The sequence below is a fragment of the Neopsephotus bourkii genome, unplaced genomic scaffold, assembly GCF_033783945.1.
Source record: "Neopsephotus bourkii isolate Nb327-2 ecotype Australia unplaced genomic scaffold, CSIRO-AGI_Nbou_v1 NB_1630, whole genome shotgun sequence".
Taxonomy (NCBI): Eukaryota; Metazoa; Chordata; class Aves; order Psittaciformes; family Psittacidae; genus Neopsephotus; species Neopsephotus bourkii.
Window position 1 is genome coordinate 475,992 of NW_026902105.1, and position 14,351 is coordinate 490,342.

The window sequence follows — 14,351 nt, forward strand, 5'->3', positions numbered from 1 at the left end:
TACAAAAGAGCTTTGCAGCTACTATTCCAGAGGGTTTATATCAGTTCAATTAACAGTATAGAACAAACTATTGCTTTGTAAGATCTTAAAAATGAGGACTTTAAACAATAAGATGGATAAACTATTAAGCGTTAAAGAAAGATAACTCTTGGTATTTAACCCAGGATCAGTACCTCTGGCACTGCATCTCTCTACAATGCTGATGAAGTCAGTCCTTAAGAGATACACCAGTTAATAAGAAACTGTGTTTTTCTGATAGTCACAGATTTCTACAATGAAGAAATTAGTATTTTCTTCCTGGGGGCATTGGATCTAAGTTGCTCTGTCATCTTTCTAGTCCAATAGAAACTGCTTTCCTGATTATGAAGATAGAGATTAAGGAGCACTTTTATTCCTGAATGGTTCAAGAAATGGTTTTGTCCAGATGTTTTGTGTGAAGATATTTGATTTGGCACTTCTGGCAAATTCTGCTGCTAACAGAAAGGAGATGCAAAGCTCCTCCTGGATGGGAGCAGCCCTGGATTTTGATTTAGTAAAGGATGAGATTATTTAAAGAGGTGCAGCATTCCAAGGATGTTTCTGAAGACCACAACAAAGATTGTGCCCAGTGGCCTAAGTATCTTTTTCATTTGCTTTCAATAATTGTGTCTCCAAGTTGAGTTTTCTTTCCTGCCAGTTCTGATCAAAGCATTTTCATGATAAACTGATTTCTTTTAATTTTGTTCTGTCTGCCAGTCTAGTAACAAAGAGCACTGCTGATAGCTGTATGAGGGGGGGTTTATATCCTTTTAATTTTTTTGTTTGTTTTTGTCTTTCTAACAGGCCATCTGTGGGACAGAAGAAAAAAAAAAGAAAAAATGAAGTGTGTATTCTTAATATTTTTAATGAATTTATTATCACTGTATGCTGGGAAGTCTTTGAGAAGAGATGGCAGTTACCCAAAGACGTTTGAAGACATTAAAAATGAGATAGCTGGCTATACTGATATTGCTAAAGCTATTATTGATCTTGCTGTTCATGGAAAAGCTCAGAACAGATCCTATGAAAGATTAGCAGTTTTTGCTGATACCATAGGACCTAGACTAAGTGGTATGAAAAATCTAGATGCAGCCATTAAGTATATGTTCAGTGCCCTACGGGAAGATGGGCTGGAAAATGTGCATCTGGAGCCTGTGAAAGTACCACACTGGGAAAGAGGAGAAGAGTTTGCAATGATGTTGGAACCAAGGAATCACAACATTGCTATTTTGGGTCTTGGGAACAGTGTTGGAACTCCTCCAGAAGGTAACTCTTCCTTTTGGAATTAAGTATCATTTACTTTTTAATGTCAAACTGTACAATATATTTAACTACTTCCCTCAGTGGTGAAACTGAAGTATTCTTCATGCTGTAGTTCTGCAAGACAAGATGCTGTTTTTCTGGGACTTCTCTGTATGACATGGTTCTGAATTATGCAGTTTGGTTTAACTCAGTTTGGTTGAACCAGCCTGTAAAATCAGAGTTGACTCCTGAACTCTCCATTAAATCTATACCCTTTTGTTTAACACTCCTTAACCTCTTGCAATGATTCTGCTTGCAGTGATTCTGCTCTGCATTGAGGCTGGTGGGAATATGTTCTTTTAATCTGGGATTTTCCAGCCCTTCTTTTTCATGTTGGCCAGAGAAGTTCTCCATGGGGCACTGAGTTGATCCATGATTTCTGTTCGTTTTGCTGTGCCCTATCCTGCCAGGCACAGCACTTCACTCTGGCAAAAAACAAGACAGCAGGATGAGGAGACTTTCATGCTGAGGTTGGAAATGCCAGCCCCTCAGCATGGCAATTGGTGTCTGTGTGTCCTTTTGTTCCCTTGTCTCATGCTAAGCTTGGAAAAGTCTTCGGTACTCACCTGTTACTGAGCTGCATGTTGCCTTGTAGTGGATCATGTGTGATACGTTGCTTTGGGAACAAGAATGATCTTTAGCTGGGCTCAGCAAAATTAAGGTGTTTTGAGCCCCAAAATATTAGCTTGCTTGCTTGCAAAGGGAATTATTTATAAGATTTTCTTCTTGTACAAATTGATGTGGGACTTTCTGTGTAAAGGCTGGAAGACAACCTTCTGTGACTGCTCTTTGTAAGTAACAATAGGCTTATCCCTAGAACACTCAAAAGCATTGTTATTCCTTTATGAGAAAATATAAATATATTTGGTTTAGGAAGTAGAAGATAACATGATAGTAATAATTACTTTTATGAATTGTAAATTTTTGTGATAGTGAGCTTTCTGTCTGAAATGAAACAAATAATATGTAAAAGCTGTTTTGTTTAGAAAAATTATATAGCCATTCAAAATTTGCATTTGGAGAAGGCTGAGGTTCTTACTGACTTCTTTGCCTCAAGTCTTCACTGGCAAATGCTCTGACCACACCACCCAAGTCTTGAAAGGCAGACGCAGGGACTGTGAGAATGAAGACCCTAAGCCCACTGTAGGAGAGGATCTGATTCGAGACCATCTAAAGAACTTGAACATGCACAAATCCATAGGACCTGATGAAATCCATCCGCAGGTCCTGAAGGAGCTGGCAAATGAAGTTGGTAAGCCACTGTCCATCATATTCGAAAAATCATGGCAGTCAGGTGAAGTTCCCAACGACTGGAAAAAGGGAAATACAACCCCCATTTTCAAGAAGGGGAAAATGGGTGACCCGGGGAATTACAGACCAGTCAGTCTCACCTCTGTGCCTGGCAAAATCTTGGAGCAGGTTCTCCTGGAAGGCATGCTAAGGCACATGAAAAATAACAAGGTGCTTGGTGACAGCAGCATGGCTTCACTAAAGGGAAATCCTGCCTGACCAATTTTGTGGCCTTCTATGATGGGGCTACAGAACTGATGGACGGGGTAAAGCAGCTGACCACAACTCTTTGCATGCGGCCATCCAGCCACATCTTTATCCACCGAGTGGTCCATTCATCAAATTGATGTCTCTTCAATTTAGAGACAAGGATGTCATGTGGGACAGTGTCGAACGCTTTGCACAAGTCCAGATAGATGACAACAGCTGCTCTACCCCTGTCCATCAGTTCGTAGGTCATGGACACAGTTGGTAGGAGATTTGGCTGGATGGCCGCACGCAAAGAGTTGTGGTCAGTGGCTCAGTGTTGGTGTGGAGACTTCATAGCAGCCTTCCAGTATCTGAAGCTCCTTCAGGACCCGTAGTCTTCATAATCATTTACTTTCTTCTGAAAAGGTGTATGTGTTTCTTCTGAAGAGGTGTATGTGTTGTTGCTGGAAGACTGCATGGCAGTGAGATCTCTCACAGAAGGGCAGGCAGTTTTTTACGTATGGTTATCATTTTGATTAAATTGCCTTCTGATTTTAAATCTATTCAACTGTTCATGGCTGTTAAGATTTCTGCTGATTTCATCATGCTCTGTGACAGGTTGTCCTTGAGGCAGGTTATGGAGCTGGTCCCTCATGAGCTCTTGGCTATCATTCTTCTGCTTGCTGGACCAGCTGCCTGGCTGACGGAAGTCTGGTGAGAGCCACTTGTCACCAGCCTCTCTGGGCAAGAGAATTGCAAGGTGTGCTGCTCAGAAAAGTGGTGTCCTAAACCCCACACTTAGCCCACGCGCAGAAAGAAATTTGTGGTTAGACTGTTAAAACCACTGCCTCATCACTTCTGAGGAACTCATTCCTAGGTCTGCTCCCTCTGCTCTAAACAGCAATTGTCACCAAGCCCTATTCCTGAGAGAAAGGGATAGGCAGTTGGCCTAGATCACATCAGAAATATTTGAGCAATTTCCCTTAGCAAGGGAATATTGTCTGTTCTGTTTTGTCTTGTTTCAGCCAAAAAGCTGTGGGAGCGTGAGTCATCTTGTAATCAAAGTAAGGCAGCTCAGTATGAGATGCTTGATGCTGATTCTCCTGGCATTGTGCTGCTGTTGTTGCACGGGATCAACCAGGGACATTGACTGCTGCCATGTTGAGCTTTGCCAGAGGGATGTGTTAAAGGCTGAGGACTGGCTTTCAGTTTTCATTGGTGAGCCACCAATGGCCATTGTCTTTAGAGACACCCTCAGAGCTGCTTCTAAAGTGGACTGTGCAGGTGATCTCTGAAGGTGTTTGGTATTAGCTTGATAATTATTGTATGTTTTAAATCAGAATATGTTTTGGACCCCTTAGTTAAACCTCTGTCTCTGTAGAGCTCAAAGAAATCCCTTCCTCTATATTATTGATGCCTACTCAGATCCAGAGGACAGCACTGGCTGGACTTATGATCTTTTAAAGTCTGGAGATGGGGTTAAGATGAGAGGGGGTGACTCGCCATCCCCAGCAGGGTGTACAGGAGACCATTTCTTGCATTCTCATCCTCTCAGTTGTGTCCTGTGTTCCTCCCTTCCCATTATGTGCCCCCAGGCTTGACACCAGATGAGCCAAGAAAATAGGAAGCAGTGGCAGATACTTAAAACGTTGCTTCTCTTTGGATGTGCTTAGTGCTACATGTTGGGCTTACTGAACTGCTGGTGCCCTCAGAGCAACTCCTGGAACTCAGACACCTGAGCTAGTGCTCTGAAGGTTTCTTTATTAACATGGGAATAACCTAACAGCAGTTAGAAATCTGGCTTTGAATGCTGGAAGTTCAGGGTTTATTTTCCCTTCTGCCTGTGGAAATTCAGACCAGTGTTTCCTAAGAGTGACCCAATGGCCAGAGCACATGCTGAGGCTGCTCGCTTTCAATTTCAGCATGCATCACATCATGCAGGTGTGGAAAAAAAATCCATGATCCTCTGGGACAGGATCAGGAAGCCCTAAATAATAGCAATAGTTTATCCATGGAGCCTGAGCCAGTATTGACTTTAGGATACAAGGAAGGTCTCTTGTAGTTCTACTATCTAACCCATGCCTATGGGGTTGAAAGTCTCATGGGACGTGGACAAAGCTTCACCTGTTTATTGGATTTGCTTGGATTTGCCTACTTTGGTTCAGATATGAGTTTGGCATAGAGCTAGTTGGTTCTGATGATGTGCAGGAGGCTTTTCAGTACTTTGTGATCTTACGGATAAAATCTACATTTCCCTATTTTCTTCTTCAGGACTAGGCTGCATGCCAGGATGTCAAGTTTCCAGATTCAGTCTGATTTACACAGCAAAAAGGGGCAGCACAGAAGAGGTTAGGGTTAGGTTTTTTTATTGAAGAGGAAATTTTTTCAGTATTCTGAGATTTGAAGGTGTTGGGTCAAAGAGAAAGTTTTTACTTCTTTTTATCTCCTTACAAGGAGGGAGTAACTTGCATGCCTCTCTTAGTGACAGGGAAAGGAAAAAACCTGAAATACAGAGTGATCTGGATTACCAGAAGTCAGCAGAGATTTAAAATGGTCATGACTTTGAAGAAAAGGATTTCTAGGTAACAAACAGGATTGAATGTTAGAAAGTGCTTAGTTGACGGACCTGGCAAACTGGAGTTTTACCATATTTAGTCAATGTCCTTGTCTCGTTTCCAGTGTTTCAACATTGGCAAAACATACATATATAGAGACTGTGTTGATTTCTGGTGGTACTGATTATATCCCCCAAATTCTGAGGAAAACAGATATAATTGTTGCTTTGAGGATCCCATAATTGAAGGAGAGTAGTAGTTTAGCAGATGTTTAACCATAAAGTAGCAGAAATTTGATGGTTTTTGTATGTGTTTTAAAATATAATTATTCCCTCCCCCCCCCCGTGACCCTGCCCTTTCAGTTTGAAGAAATCTTGGCAAGTAGAACCAACCCCAGAATGCAGCCTATCTGAAATGTCTCCTCAAGAAAGGAACAGTCTCTGGTTTCTATGTACTGTTTTCTGCAGCAAAACCGAAATAATATAAATATGAAGATGTTGTATTGGCAGACTTCTTCCTAGTTTTTGTGTTTGAGTCGTGGAGTTTTGTTGTGTAACTGTCAACAACATTTAGTCCATTCTTGCTCTTATAGAAGTTAGTGGGAGTTTTGCCACTTAGATAATATTAGTTCCAGCCTATTATTTATAAAATGGGGTTATTATGTATCTCAATGCTGTTGAAGGTATGTACTGTTGCTGTAGGCTTACAGTCCTTTTAAGCTAAGGCTACTGCTGAAAGAAGTGGTCTGGTCCCAGTCCTAGCCAATGTATTTTTCCCTGGTGCTGACCCTCCTTTTTAGTTTTGCGGTGGTGAAGTGGATTAGGGAATTCAGATAGATCAATGAAAGCCCCCCCAATTAATTTGAATATTTATCAGGGGAATTGCCCTTGAGTTGGATGACGACTGACCTACTGGGAGAAGAGGGCATCCTTCTGGAGATTTGAGTACCCCTTTTGATGAGGGCTTCAGTGCTGGGAACAGGGGTTGGAGGGAAGCATAGGCATGAGAGCACAGTGCATGGGAAAGCTCTCCTCCTGTCTTCACTGAATCCCTCTTTTTCTATGTGCAACGAGATACTGACTCACATCTTGAGACCATGAGCCTCAGTATTGTTTATTATTACTTAAAGCAGTGCTGCTTGTGGTACGATAACTATGCTACTGTTTTTCTTGGAATGTAAAAGAGGACGTCTGTGAAGGACCTCAGATGCTGTGGTGTTCAGTGGCCCAGTGTCTGGGCCAAAAGTTAGTCCAATGGCATTTCAAAGATTTAGAGAGTAGGAGTAGCTATTTGGCGTTGAGGTGGACATACTGTCTGGGAAAGACATGGCTTCCAGTCACAGCTTTAGTGAACGTTCAGATGAACTGTACAGATTGAAAACAGCAAAAACCTGAATTTTCAGGTCTTGGCCCTTTTCAGTGTTACTGAGTTAAGGGTGATTACTTCAAGGATGGTAAGCCCAGGCTGAAGCTTCTGCCTAACAATAACGGCAGGATTTGAACATGATTTTCTGCATATTTGGGGAATCCATGTACAGCTGAGTGGCACTGGCACTTTCCCTCTCAGGGGATTGTCTCCAGTGACTGGCATCTTGACTTAATAAGGAGGGTATGGCTGCCCTTGGTTCATCCTTTGGGCACCTGTGTGCTCCAAAACTAGCTTTTCTGGATCCTGTTCTTGGGTTTCTGCTTCTCCCCAGACATGGGGCAAGCCTGTGCCCCATGCAGGTCTGCTCCTGGTAGAACCAGACCTGTTACCCCACTCATTTGGCATATAAGGCTTTATATTTTGGGGTCAGGTCCACCCCCCATGCTATTAGGATTTAGTGCTGCACAGTAAGCTACACGTTATTGAAACCAAACTGTTCCACTGAGATCCAGTATTTGATGAAAATTGGAAGTCATATGTGCTGAAAATGTGACTATTACACAGTGTTTATTTTTCTCTGTGTTCTTCTTAAAGAACAGAGTAATAGATTTAGCCTCTGTGCTATGCATCAGAGCTGAATAGTTTTGGATAACTCTCCTATGTAATTTTAGGTTCATGAAGTAGTTCTCTTTTGCTGTTCCACAGAGAAGGTGAGGTCATATTTTCCAGAAGTATATTCAGATCTTACAAAATCTTTCTTCCTGATAAAAGCCCTCTTCTTCGTTTCAGAGTTCCCCTAAAATATTACATCTTTTCTTCGTATTTTAATTCTTATGTAATATATATTGATATGTGTTAACAGAGCAAAATGTGTTTCTTGGGTACATTTCTTATTTTAAATTTTCAGCATATGCTGATAATTTTTGAGGAGAAAAAAAAAGAAAAAAAGTGATGATATGAATCTTTAGTTTGCTTCAGCCTGACACCAAGCCTTACTTTGATGGGTTCACTATGGACTCAGAGTTTGGGTTTGCTTTTCTGAAAATCTTGTTGAATTATGTGGGACACTGAGGGGAAAGCTGAACTAATTCCTGCAGAGAGATGAAAAGTGACATGTGTTTAAAAGAGGTAAGGTAGAAGTTGAGAGGAAAAATGTTTTCTGGGCTGATTTTAGAGGATGCCAGACTTAAATGGGAGATAATGCCAGGTCCCTAATCTGGGATTTCAAGAATATATATTTCCTTTTCTCTCTACTCCTCAAACCTTTCTTTTCTTCAACCTGTCCCAACAACTACTTTTCTTCCCTATCTCTAGACATATATATCTTCTTCCCTGTTGCATGTTTCATATTCTTACATCTTTATCCAAGACTATCGATCCTGGCATGTGTTCCGGTTCTGTACAGAGTGATCTGGCATCCAGGGTCCAAGACTGCCAGTCTTACAGCATAACTGCACATCCTGCCTGGTACATTATAACTTTTTGTTCCGCTCTTTCCTGTGGCCCATGCAAAAATACTTATAGGTTTCCTGTACCTCTATAAAAGAAGCTACCTTGCAAACAGTAACCAGACAGTGCATGTAGGCTGTTTCTGAAAGAATCAGAGGTGTGATACTTTTACACTGGGGAGATGGGCAAGTCTGAAGGACAACTGGATTAGCCAGGCTAAGGTCAGGAAAGTTTGGGGCTACCACCTGCATGTGCTTAGGGTTAGCATGGAATACAGTATACCTTGATGTGGCAGCTTCCAAGCTAACTTAACTCTGTGGGAGAGCTGAGGTGAAAATTGAGAAATCTGAGAAGCAGCAGCCATCCAGTAAACAAGAAACAAGGGTGGTCTGATGTTTCCGGTCTGCGAGGCAGGCCTGCGATCATCAGGTAGGCTTCCTGCCCTGCTCCTGTGGTGTGTTGCTGCTCCTACTCTTTTATCTTCTTCCTACCATGAAGTGTCTTCATTTCCTGGTCCTGGTGTCCTGATGCCTGGTTCTGATGAATGCAGACGTAACACTCTTGTTTCTTTCTTGCTGTCATAACTGCAGAGGCTATGACATATTTCAGATACATTCTTCTCCAGTTTCAAGGTCTAGAGATTTTGAACAGTACCAGAACAATTAGATGTGTTCCTGATTTTTTGTGTTGGTATTTTATGCCTAGGATGCAAAAATTTTAAAATATGTAACACAGAGGGAAGTTTAGTGGAGACTTGGTCGATGTTTATTGTGTTAAGACCAAAAAATGCCATATTTTTATTGTTTTAAGCAAAAATTGCCTTGCCCGTCAGATTATTTATTTGACAGTTAGTTTCAGTGCATGTGGATCAGCGGCATTGCTGTTCCATAGTGTGATTTGTAAGAGAAATCATAATTCTTACATTAACACAGTGTGAAGTAAATGAAGTTTGGAAGGTACATAGGGGTGCGTTGTTCACATGCTGTTACTGGAAAAAAATATTGTCATATTAATGATGGCTGCATTTGGCTTTGGAACTACATCTCCAAGGGGCTGTTCCTGTCAACAGAAATAAGACTGGGGAAAAACCAAAACAGCAACAATATTCTGTATGAAGATTTTTTGATGTTTTAATAGAAATTAATCAGTTTTTAAAATCTGATAATAGAGTGCATTTTTTTTTTCTTACTCTTCTCGGAAACCTGTTAGTAACACAGACAGATGCATAGCTCCAGATACTAAAATGGCTTAAGTATTCATTGCATTTGATCTTGGGGGGAGTAAGTTCCCTCATGAGGAATTCCCTTTGAACTAATCTATTTCTGGCATGATTGTTGGCAGGTAAACACGTGCTGGAGGTGGCTCTCCGGACAGAATTGTTCATGCCAAGGATCAAACTTTTGATGTATGGCAGTGTTGCAGACAGCTGATTTACAGGTTCTTTTTCATGTGCACACACATATATATATATATATATATGACTGGACTTTCTGTAGCTAGTAAATAATAACTGTAATCAGTCATGCCTTTATGCTTCCTGGGACAGACTTTAGACTTTGCAAATGAGGACCATGCCATTTTAATTTCAGCTGGCAGTGTGATTATCAAAGTTGTGGCAAAGTGTTAGAAACATACATTTCTGGGTATGGAGGACTTTGTAATACGTAATTCTGTTGGTAATTGAAAATTGCCTGTTTGTTCCCACCATCAACACCCTTTCTGTACCTTAATTCTCAGAAATGACAGGGTGCAATTTACTGTTTAATATGAGAAATGAGAGGAAACCCATAGTTCTACATAGATACTATTGCTTACTCACCCAGCCCAACAATATATATAATGTTTCACATGGTGAGGTCAAATGAGTCTTAAGCTTCATACAGTCAGCTAAGCTTATCATGTTTGTAATTCTGTCTTTGCCACTTCATGCCCTTTACTTAGCTAATTCCCCAAATGCTCCAAGGTCATCTTTTGGCCTGTGTGGGTTAAAATCTTTAGATTTTGTTTAAGCAAGCAGGCAGTCTGCTTCCCTCCTTATATGAGTTTTCTGAAGACTTCTGTTCAGTAACACACAGTCAAGCTCTGCATCAGATAATCGTAAGAGTAAGAAAGATATAGAACAGGTTTCAGTATGGGGGGCAGATCCTTGAGGCATTGAATTGTTAGGAGATGCTGGGGGTGAAGTTTTGTTATTTGGTTGAAGGCTCAATAAGGTGAAGCATTACCCATTTTTGAAAGGAATAACTTATTCTCCTTACATTGATAAACTGCTGGGGGTTTTGCTTCATTTTTCCCTTTTCCCAGGAGGTCTTTGGGTGATCTGTGTATTCATGTCCACATATTTATTTAAAATGAACATTTCTCTTGTCACTTCAATAAATGAGAATGTAAGATGCAGGTTAGTCGTATATGGTGCTGCCATTAAGTTAAACTTGCAGAGAGAACCTTTGTTTTGTTTTGTAAAAGGATGGCTTTATTTAGCTTCCTTGGGAATATTCAAAAGTAGAGATGCTGGGCTGGAGTTTGCAGCTCTGCATTCTTTCCCTTAGCTTTAAATCCTACAAAGCTCACTGTACAAACTTCTGATGCCTGTCACCTAGGGAGAGCATGTACTTCTCCATGATATTTCTTGGGGATTATTCATAGTTACTAGCTGTGTGCAGAATTCTTAAAAAAACATCCACAGTTGGTGTTTGTTCATTAATGCAGTAAAATAATGCCAAGAAGAGTTACTCTTTGCTTCCTTTGATGCATGGTCACTAATATGACATGTGCCCTCTCAGTGCCTTCTGCACGATCCGAGTGGAGCACTGGGAGAGCTAATACAAAGTACTGGTACAGTATCAACCTACTAAGATCATGGCTTTTCTTGTGGAAAATGAAATTCTGTGGATACATACCTTTATTTCCAGTGGCATGGTTCCATACCCAAAATGATCCTATTGCAGGGATATTCCTTAGGTAGGCAGCTGAACCCGCAGTTCATTAGAAGCAGCTGGGGTCTGTTAGCATGCTCACCTGCCTGCCAGCAGCAACTAATAATATTTGAAGGTGATTCCCTGGTTTGGTTCTCTGTGCCTCTTTCTGTAAGGCTAAGAATCTGAATAGTTATTCAGTTAAAATTTTCTACACCTCTCATGCTAGGTTAGTTCTGTAGCTAAAACTCACAGGCTTTGACAGTAGCAGATCTCTGTTGCCCTCTTAGTGGTGTACTCTTAAGAAACCAAACCTGTGTGAAACAGTTTCTTTAAGGTTTTGAAGTGTACTGTAGTTTGATCTTAAAGAAGCCATGAGCCTGGATACACTGATGCTGGGAGAGATGATTTTCTATTTTTCTATCAGTTCTTCTCATGTATTACAGTCTCAAAAAGAGAACTTGCAAGGGGAAATATTTTCTTTTAAAAAACATGATAGTTTCAACTTCTTCAAAAAAGCCTTGCTAGGCATTTGTTATTAGTTTTAGTTTTCACTGACGTATTTTGTGCCATTTAGGTGAAATGTACAGCACTAAAATTTTAGGCATCCATTACTACTTGTATATTTAGAAGTAAAGAACCAGCCTACGTTGTTAAGCAGTTTCTACTTACCTCTGTAACCAGTCAGCAAAATTGGATTTTAAACGTAGTGGTCGTTTTAATAAATTATTTCTTCAGTGCTGTGAAATACAGTTCTTCAATGAATGTTCTAAGAAGTCAGAAGAATTCTCTGGCTTTGGGAAAAATGGCTTATCTATAAAATCCTTTGTTTCTTCAAGCAGGATAATTTAGCAATTTAAAACTATTCCAACTATGAAAAACAAAGAGCTGAATGGGATCTTACTTACCATGTGTGAATAGCTCTGCGGAAGTACATGCCTGTGTTCTCTGTATCACACCTGGGAAAGATGGGTTCCTGGGAAAACTCAGAATGAGATCCTGTAGAACTATGGTATTGTTCTGAATTAAATATGAAGGGTTTTGTTTTGGTTTAGGTTGGGTTTTTTGTTTTTTTTTTTTTTCATTATAAGCATACAACAAAATTTGTTGAAACTGCAGAGCTTTAATTTCATTTAATTTATTTATAAGTATTTCAGTCTAAAAATATGTGCTTCCAGTTGTTTTATGTTAAGCTAAGTTGTTTAGCAACATATCAAAACAATTCCATGAAAAGAGCACTATCTTTTTTTTATTAATCCCATAGGCATCTTTTTCAAATGTTTTTGTGCTATAAATGATTGCAGTGAGGCATTAAAGCACATGCAGAGCACAGAATTCTCCCTGTATATCCTTCTTCCCCTTCAAGTTATGTTTTAATATCAACCTGATAGCAGGGTTTACAGAACTGTGTGTACTTGGTTCAGTGTGCTATTACAGCTATTTAGTACCAATCCATGCTGAAGCATTTCACATAGTCTTCTTTCTCCAGTAATAATTTAAATCTGTTTTAAATCTGTGTTCTGCACAGTTCATGCTTTTCTGTCTGTTAAAACTGGCTGTAGGAGAGTTACAGGGAAGCAGTGTTAAAGCCACTGTAATATTTCTTTCAGGAATTACAGCAGAAGTTATAGTGGTCGCCTCTTTTGATGAACTTCACAAAAGAGCTCAGGAGGCCAAGGGGAAGATTGTTGTCTACAACGAACCTTTCATCAGTTATGGTGAAACTGTGCGATACAGATCGGAAGGAGCAGTTGAGGCTGCTAAAGTTGGAGCAGTCGCATCACTCATTAGATCCATTGCATCTTTTTCTATTCATAGGTAAGTATTTTTCTTGTTTCTCCCTGTGACTCACGTTTCAGCCTTTAGTTCACATGCGGTTTCTGGGCAGGCAGTTCTATTCTCTGTGATTTAAATGTTGCCAGTTAGGAGTGGGTGTTCAGTTGTGAAACTGTTGGCTGCACAGTAATTTTTTTCCCCTGTGCTTTGTCATTCTTTCAAAATGTTTTCATTTTTTGTTGCTGATTCAAATTTTGTGTATTTGTTTTAAAGAACTTCCTGCTTTCTCAAGGCTGCCATAAATATTCTGAGATCAACCACAGTCAAATGTCTTTGATGACACCATGTACTAGACTTTCAGTGATGATATGAACTGGTCATTCTGTATATTTAAACTAGAATGGAAGTGCACAGGTTTTATTGTGTTGGTCATTTTTCTAGTATGAGTTTGACTTGTACTAGATGAAGGATTAGTCTGCTTTGAACATAATAATTTGGAACAGTTTAGCAGTAAGGATTGTAATTCTCCCAATTCTTTTGAGGCGAGGTAGGTTGAAATAATGAGTTTTATTTATTTATTTATTTTAGTTCAAGTATTTTTAGATGTCTTAGTACATTACTTTATTTGTCCTATATAGTGTTACATTTCTTTTTTAGTTTTCTGGTTGGTAACAGAATTCTTTAACTGGTAATTTGTTTCCAACTCTGAATGTTTACACTTAAAATGCTCATCTATTGTGAGGAAGACAAGTTGAGGCAAAGAGAGGAAATGAAAGAGTTCAGGTATAAAGTAAAAGGGTGACAGATAAACCCTGTCTTTTAACATAGTGTTTTTAAATTTTACACGGTTATTGGTGAGCTTAATGTCTGCAGTGAGCATCGTGTAGTAGTCTGCAGCAGAGTTTTGGTCATGTATTTTCAGACAGCAGATCTGGACTGAGGACCCACCTTCCTGCCCACCCTCCTCAACCTAAGCCGCAGCCTGAGCGGGAGTGGCAAAGGCTTTAAGTGATGCCTTAAAGGCACAATACCCGAGGGCTTAAACTATAGAGCTGTGTTAATAAAACAACTTAAGACAGCATGGAAGAGACACGTGCAGTTTGTACAAGAGGTGCTGTAATTTGTAATGTTCTTTTTTATTTTGCACTTACATGTTTAGAGCAGTACAGGCTGGCTGTTCCTCCCCCTAGCTGCCTCATTCCCTACGCATGGAAGAGTCAACGGCAGCAACCACGGTGTCCCTGAATGCGAGCTACACCATAAACTATAATTGTTTTCTATTTAGATAAAAACATGGTTTCTTTTTGATCTCTGCTCCTAGGTTTTCTTTCTACAGAAGTCTAGGCTGGTAGGTGGGAAAAGCTGGAATGGTTTTGGATCTTTCTTGAGGATGAGACTGGGAAGCAGCTGGGACAGGCACTTGGAAGCATGCTTGATTCCACAATTTCAGACAGAACACAAGTATTTGTATCTCAGCAGTAGAAGTGTG

General features: G+C 40.1%; 1 protein-coding gene across 1 annotated transcript in view; it reads left to right on the top strand.

Annotated features, from left to right (window-relative positions):
- The first annotated feature begins 844 nt into the window (after positions 1-844).
- CPQ (carboxypeptidase Q) overlaps positions 845-14,351 on the top strand; it is a 130,024-nt gene continuing 116,517 nt past the window's right edge. The window contains exons 1-2 of the mRNA XM_061373193.1: positions 845-1,284; positions 12,697-12,904. Coding sequence (XP_061229177.1) covers positions 858-1,284; positions 12,697-12,904 — 635 coding nt within the window. The 5' untranslated portion in view covers positions 845-857. The remainder of the gene's footprint in view (positions 1,285-12,696; positions 12,905-14,351) is intronic.